The following is a 7,394-nucleotide window of genomic DNA, read 5'->3' as shown; positions in this document are numbered from 1 at the left end:
TGGACCCACAGCCTCTCACATCAGACAAGGACAGCGGGGACATGGGTAGTGCCCACTAAGCAAGGGTGTGCAGGAGCTCCCAGGACGGAGGATGGATGTCTCCCCTCAAAACCCCTAAGAGCAAGGCCCTGGGACATGAAAGTATCCCCCCCTACACCATGGCATTTAAAATGCCATTTCTTACGACCCCTAGAAAACCCTATGGAAATCATATCCCCTCCAGCCACAGGACCATCACCCTCTGCCAATTTTCTGATCATGATGCATCATTCTTTTATCACTGGGTTCAACTTGCTAGTAGTCTGTTAAATATTTTCTGTATTTGTGTGGGGAAATTGATCTGTATTTCCTTTTCCAGTAATGTCTTGGTCTGGTTTTCTATCAAGGTCACACCCTCTCAAAGGAGTCGCAAAATGTTCTCTCCTCCTCGAATGTCTGGGTATTTGTGTTAGATTGTTATTTCTGTCTTAAATGATTGACAAAATTCACCAGGAAGCCATCTGAGACTAGAGTTTTCTTCTAGGAAAGTTTTAAATTTCAAATTAATCTCTAAAATAGATACAGGGTGATTTAAATTTCCCACTTCTTCTCAGGAACACCTATATAATAACCGTGTCTTTCAGGGGATTTTTCCGTGTCTGCGCTGTGGAACACTGGCACTGAGCACCCCACGACATTCTCTCATTGTACTCTGTGGTCTCATGCCTCTGAGGACAGACCGCACGGCCACAGCAGAAAACCTAACGTGAACGTGGAGCAGCAGCGCCAGCAGGTGTGTGCAGCAGGACCTAAGGATCAGCAAGCCAGGCATCGCGAGCAGTGGGATGCAGAGAGGCAGCAGCACGGTGAGCTCGAGCGGACCACGCCAGGTCAGTAGGCCTGGGGGTAACCAGGCTGGATACTGCCTGGTGTCTGCGGGACCTGTGGCAATGCGCCTTTTTAATGCCTACTGTAGGTGTCCTTTCTTTCCGGATCAGACCAGAGGCTTGTTAAGTTTCTCCAAGCATCAACTTCACTGATCTCCTCTGTTATGTTTCTTACAGCATTTGACTTGTGCTCTTTTATCTGGTATTTCCTTCCTTCTACTTACTCTGGTTTTAAGATTTTTTTTTTAATTTTTTTTATTTTTGAGAGAGAGAGAGACAGAGTGTGAGTCAGGGAGGGGCACAGAGAGAGAGAGAGAGAGAGAGAGAGAGAGAGAGAGCGCATGAGCAGGGGAGGGGCAGAGAGAGAGGGAAACACAATCTGAAGCATGCTCCAGGCTCTGAGCTGCCAAGACAGAGTCTGACGCAAGGCTCAAACCCAAGAACTGGAGATCATGACCTGAGCCAAAGTCGGACGCTTAACCGACTGAGCCACCCAGGTGCCCCTGGTTTTAAAATTCTTAAGGTAGACATTTAAATCACAGATTTGAAACCTTATATAGTGTTAATATTTCAGCCTGTAACCATTTCTATGACCACTGCTTTAGATACATCCCACAAATTTTGATGTCATTTTTTTCACTTAGCTTGAAATATTTTATTTCCCTTGTACTTTCATTTATTGATCATTGGTTATTTAGAAGTATAATGCTTAATTTCCAGATATTTTTTCTTTTTTTCCCCCATCACAAATTATGCAGTCAAGTTTCCTACATTTGGGGAAATCGCAGGGGTCAGCACATTCGGAGTGCAATGGTAGCTCCCCTGCCAAGTATTCTTTTTGTCACTGATTTTTAATTTCATTCCATTACAGTTGGAGAATACACTGTATGGCTTCAATCCTTTCAAATTTCCTCACCCCGCATGTGGTATTAGTGACTGATGGTTCATAAGCTCTTGAAAAAGAATGTTAGGTGAAGTGTTCCATAAATGTCCATCACTTCAAGTTGGCTCAAGATTTTGTCTACTCAGGATTGTTCCTGCTGAGACAATGTTGAAATCTCCCACTTTATCGGATTCCCTCTCCCTCTGCCCATTTTTGTTTTTCATATTCTGAAGCTGTTATTAGGGCATACACATTACTGTTATTAAATGACTCTTTGCTTCTAGTACCATTCCTTTTCCTGAAACCTACCTTATATTAATATAGTACTTTTCCTTATGATTAATGTTTTTTCATATAGTTTTCTAAACTAGTCCTTTTATCCTGTATTTTTGCATTTAAAATTTCTCACGGACAACACACGAGTCATGCTTTTTCATTCAATGTGACAGTTTCTGCTCTTAACTAGAGCACTTGGCCCTTCAATTAGTAAAATCACTTAAATGGTTGGTGCGGCAGTTTTCTAGGGCTACCTAACAAAACAGCAGACTGGGTGGCTTTAACAACAGAAATTTATTTTCTTACAGTTCTGAAAGCACAAAACCTGAGAATCAGGTGTGGGCAGAGTTCTGTCCTCACGTGGTCGTTCCTGTGTGTCCCCTCATCTCTTCTTAGGACACCAGTCCTATCAGATCAGAGCCACCCTGTGACTTCATTTAACCTTATTATCTTCTGAAAGGCCCCGTATCCAAATTTAGGTCCTTTTCTTCCAAATGAATGTTGGGAGACACAATCCAGTCCACAAGAGTTAGGTTTATCACATTTTCTATCGTCCTGTCTGTTCTTTCTTCCTGTCTCCTTTGGGATTAGTTTGTCCCCTTTATCAGTTTTCTAGCTATACCCCCTTTCTTTTTAGTGGTTTACTCTGGGTTTACAATAGGTTCCTTTCACTTACAACAATCTGTGTCCTGGTAAATACTGTCACTTGGGGACGCAGCACTTGACACACAAGGGGAGCCCTCTCGGCAGCATCTGCCACTGTCCTCCAGCACATTTCTTGTCCGTGTTCACATTCTTGTTTTTGCCTTTAAAAGTTAATTCTATTTTAAAGAGGTTTTTGTTTGTATGCTTGTTTTTAACAAAGGGGAAAAAGCCTTCTACACGTAACATTTCTGGGCCTCATTCTTTGGTGCAGATCAGTTTCCACCTGGTTATCACTATCCTTGGGCCCAAACAATGTTTCTTGTAGGGCAAGGCTGCTGGAGAATTCCTTCAGTTTTGGTCTGGAAAGGGTCTACTTTGCCTTCACTTTCATTTTCTGTGAATAGAGAATTTTAAGCTGACCAGTTTTTCCCTTTTAATACTTTATAAAGACGTCATGCAGCACTGCCTTCTGGTTTGCATTTTACCTGATGAGAAGTCAGCTGTCCTTCCCTTTGTTCACCTGTATATAACATGTCTGTTTTTGATTGCTTTTAAGCCTTTATTCATCACTGGTTTTCATCAACTCATGATGTGCTCTGGAGGAGGTTTTGGTTTTGGCATGTTTCGTCTGTGCGATTGTTCTGTGTCTGCTGAGCATCACAGATCTATGGGTTTATATATTCCATATCTGGAAAATTTTCAGCCATGATTACTCAGATGTTTTTCTGCCTCCCTCCCACCCCATTCTGTGAGACTCCAATCATATGCATGTTGGACCACACAAGATCATCCAACAGGTCACTGGCACTTTTTTTTTTTTTTTTTAAGTATTCTGGCCACCATGGGCTGTTTCAGTGCTCACCTGTTCCTGGATGGTCCAAGAATAGTCCCCACTTCTCTACCCCCTCCCAAGAACCAGAGAGGGCATCAAAGACACAGGGTCTCCAGCCCACTGCATCTCACTCCCACAAAAGGCCTGGTTGTGGGGAAGGTATCTGAGGCCACCTGAAGCCATGCAAACTAGCTGTTCTCCACTTGTCTCAAGCATGGGTTTCAGACACTGTCCCCAGAGGAAGGTTGGAAATCACCCACCAGTAGTCATCATGGAGAAACTAATGGGTGAATCATTTTCACTGAAGAAAACAGGTAACCTTAAGTTATCCATATCACCCTTATATCCTCCTGAGTGATGAAAGGGAGTCTTTGAGACAGCACCCAAAACCCCAGGTGAAAATGCCAGGCATGAAGTTCATACCACAGAGTGGCCCGGTGCTCTCCAGAGCAGCATCCTCAGCCTCCTTCCATTGCCACCTATGTGGGTGACTATGGTGGGATCCCACCGCGAGCAGACGCCCTAGCTGTGACCCATCCACAACCGGTGAGACCAGCATCTCCCCAACTACTGGGGCTGTTGTGTGTAAGCTCCAGCCACCTCCCAGAAAGCTAAGCACCAAAACTGAGGTCATAAGAACAAACCAATCTGACCCCGACCCATGCCTCACGTCCTATCGACTTTCCTCTGACTGTTTCTACCCTCAATTCCTTTTTAAACAAAGTGAATCGTGAATAAAAATTTATATTGCAGATGGAGACAAAGATAAATCAAGCTGACCAATTAACCTATAATTAGCATAACTGCTGAGATAAGAAAAGGATAAAGAAGCAACAGTAAATAGCATTACTTTTTATAACATTTTATTGACTAAATAAAATTTAAATATATGTAGCATATTGATTAGGTTCAGTAAGGAAAAGTATTTTCTTAGAGTTGAATTTCCACTGTGAGTTAAGGATTTATAGTTAGAGAATTCCTCAAAGGAAAGGTTTAAAGTTTACATCTGGTGAATGCAGAAAACCTAATATGGCTCCAGCAAAAACTTCCCAGTAAATACTCAGAATCTGCTCCCAATAACCAAAAATAATTTGAATTCAAGCATCTTTGATGATTTGCCCAGGAAAGAGAGCCTGATTCTTTTTTAATCTCAAGTACAACTGACACGCAAGGTTGTGTTAGTTTCAGGTGCACCACACTGATTCAACTGTGTACATGCTCAGTACCCCCAAAGTAAGTGCAGTCACCACCCAATGGGACTGCCGTATCATCAGCTATATGTTTCATGCTGTACTTTCTATCATTTGACTTACATATTTTATAACTGGAAGTTTGTGTTCTTATGCCCCTTCTCCTATTTCACTCATCGCCCATCCTCTCCCCTCTGGCAAGCACCAGTTTGTTCTATATTCATGAGTCCATTCTGTCTATTTCTGTTCTGTTTTGTTGAGAACTTGATTTTTAATTAGGCTGAAGCACATAATTTCCATTCAAAACAACATGCACCTGCTCATCTTTAAGCAGTTACTCTTATCCCCTGAAACTGATGAGGTGGTGGCCCAGTGTCCAACATGGTACCCAAGTGAGTCTCTGAAAACCCCAGATCTGTGACTCTTTCCAAGATGAGACAAAACACAAGTGTGACATGCTTCTAAGGGAATCACATGTCAATTTATTAAGGTAGCTGCCCACAGAAGTGACAACATTTGCAGTATAAAAGTAGATTTTCATTTCTTAGGTTTCATTAACCCTATGATCTGGCCATGGCTGGGAGCCTACCAGGGGCAGCAGCCACTTCAAGGAGCAGACTGTGGTCAATCACCACCTATGTTGCTATTACCCCAGCTGGGGATAACAGGGGCCACGAAAAGAAGTGCAAGAGCAAACCCGATGATTTCAAAGGGATCCCAACAGTTCCTTCAGCCAAAATAAACCCGAGTTTAAAAATGTCTGGGGAGAAGTGCTGATGTCAACAGGTATCCACTGAACACCCACTACGTGCCACACAGTGTAGCAGCCAGTAGAGCCGATGGGGCCATCTACGTGTACACAAAACCCAGCCCTGCAGGGCTCATAGCAGAAGCACCACCCTGGGGGAAGAGAAGTTAGTGAAGGAACAGCTCAAGCCCAAAGCAGGCAAGCCCCAAGCAGAGTCAGGGATGGCACTCAAGGCCAAGAGAGCTGCAGGGTCAAGGCCATATGGTACAAAGTCTCAGCAATGGCCCTGTAGGGATCTGGGCAGAGAATGGCAGGAGCAGAGGAACACTCAGACATCTGGCTGTCTGAGGGAGAACGGTCTGCCAAGGGAGCACAGTCAGGGGCGGCTACCAATCCAGGAGGTGGCACAGAAGAACAGGCAGAGAGGCACTAGGGTGGCCAACCAGAGCAGGGCCCTAGGGGCAACACCAGGCCTGGATTTTATTCTCATCAAAGCTCTTGGTGACTCCTCACAGCCACACTCCTAGCGAAGCCCTGAGCACATGACCCACTTGTCCTCATAGGTCAAAGGCAAATCCAGAGCCCAGGTTTTTCCATCCTGGCCCCCAAATCCATGCACACCAAACCAGACATAGAGCCAGAAGGGAACTGAAAGGTTTAGCTCCTAAGAGGCACCACCCTGGAATTCCAGCCCTCACTTCCCCTCAGAGCACAAACCAGGACACGAGCATTGGCGGCGGCCAAGAGGGCACCCTACAGCATCAGGCCCGTCCAGCCAGCAGCGCTGACTGCTCCGCTGTGCCTGGCACACGTGGTGCCCCATGGTGGTAACCACTAAACCACTCACGAGCACTTGTCCCTCGTCACACTTAGTCTCCTGCCTGCGCCTGTCAGCACGAGACACTGCAGGCTACAAACTCGGGAGAGAGCGATACTGGCGCCCACAACTGGTGACCACGATGCAGCGTGGGTGAGCCTAGGGTGTAGGGCACGGCCAGCAGCCACAACTGACTCCCCTCCACACAGCCACAGACACTCGGCGAGTCTGGTCCCTGTCCCTTGCTGAGCCCGGGGCTGCCACGGTGAACAGATCACATCCCTCAGCCCCACAGACAGAAGAAATAGGAAGAGCCAGCCTAGGGGCAAGCCCAGTCGGGCCGGCTCCTGGGCAGCACCGGGCAGGAAGAGGTGAGGCCGCACTCCCCTCTCCCAAGAACTGAAGTACTGGTGGAGAAAGCCCTCCCAGCCCCAAAGCAAGGCCGCACACCCTGGCTAGGTGCTGCAGAACACACTGTACCAGGATCATGGCTCATCTTGTTCCTTTCCTCACCTGAGGTCCACGAGCTCTTCTAAGAACTAAACCTACCCTGAAAATCAAGTACCTAAAGCCACCGGCCCCACCCCTGCCCCAGGCCTGGTCCCACCCCGGGGAAGGGGTTTGTGAGGGGCACTGGACCCCTGGGCAGGGGATCCTGCAGCTCACCGGAAATGATGCCCCCTTCCTGCCCCACCCTCCCAGACGCCAGTGCCCACCACCCACCTGCCTGCCAGGCACCCTCAAGGGCGGCCAGCAAGGGCACTCTCAGGGTACAGGTGGGAGAAGCGGCCAAGGGCCCAGATGGGGAAGATGTTCCTGTAGCTGCTGTAGTTGATGACACACGACTTGTTGAAGACGCCAGGGATGTTCTCCTGAAAGAACACAGAGAAATAAACACAAAGGCTCTAGCAGGTGGCTAAGGGGCTCCCTGAACAGAGACCCTAGCCAGAGAGCTGGCAGGCTCCCAGAGGCGGGGGGGTTTCCGAGGGAACCTCTGCAGGCCATCCCCCTGCTACCACCCTAGCTCTGGACCCCTCACCCTGCAGCAAACCCTCTGGCCTGAGTTACCAGCCCTTCACAGCTGTCAACCCTGGACTCATCCAAGGGAGGGGGTCAGCCTCGTGTGACCTCGTGACC

General features: G+C 47.1%; 1 protein-coding gene and 1 pseudogene across 6 annotated transcripts in view; both read right to left on the bottom strand.

The window, feature by feature from the left end:
* The window catches only part of LSS (lanosterol synthase), a 46,293-nt gene that overhangs the window by 6,232 nt on the left and 32,667 nt on the right, over positions 1-7,394 (bottom strand). For 4 of the 6 annotated variants that reach the window (XM_043593371.1, XM_043593377.1, XM_043593375.1 and 1 more), the window contains one exon: positions 4,349-7,129. In XM_043593371.1, the coding sequence (XP_043449306.1) occupies positions 6,998-7,129 (132 nt within the window). In that variant the 3' untranslated portion in view covers positions 4,349-6,997. Of the gene's footprint in view, positions 1-2,300; positions 3,359-4,348; positions 7,130-7,394 lie in introns of those variants that run through there. The other 2 variants (XM_043593372.1, XM_043593373.1) reach the window with 2 other exon arrangements.
* LOC122492545 lies at positions 1,584-1,703 on the bottom strand (annotated as a pseudogene).

Source organism: Prionailurus bengalensis, chromosome C2, assembly GCF_016509475.1.
Source record: "Prionailurus bengalensis isolate Pbe53 chromosome C2, Fcat_Pben_1.1_paternal_pri, whole genome shotgun sequence".
NCBI classification, from domain to species: Eukaryota; Metazoa; Chordata; class Mammalia; order Carnivora; family Felidae; genus Prionailurus; species Prionailurus bengalensis.
This window is presented reverse-complemented; position numbering and strand designations above follow the sequence as displayed.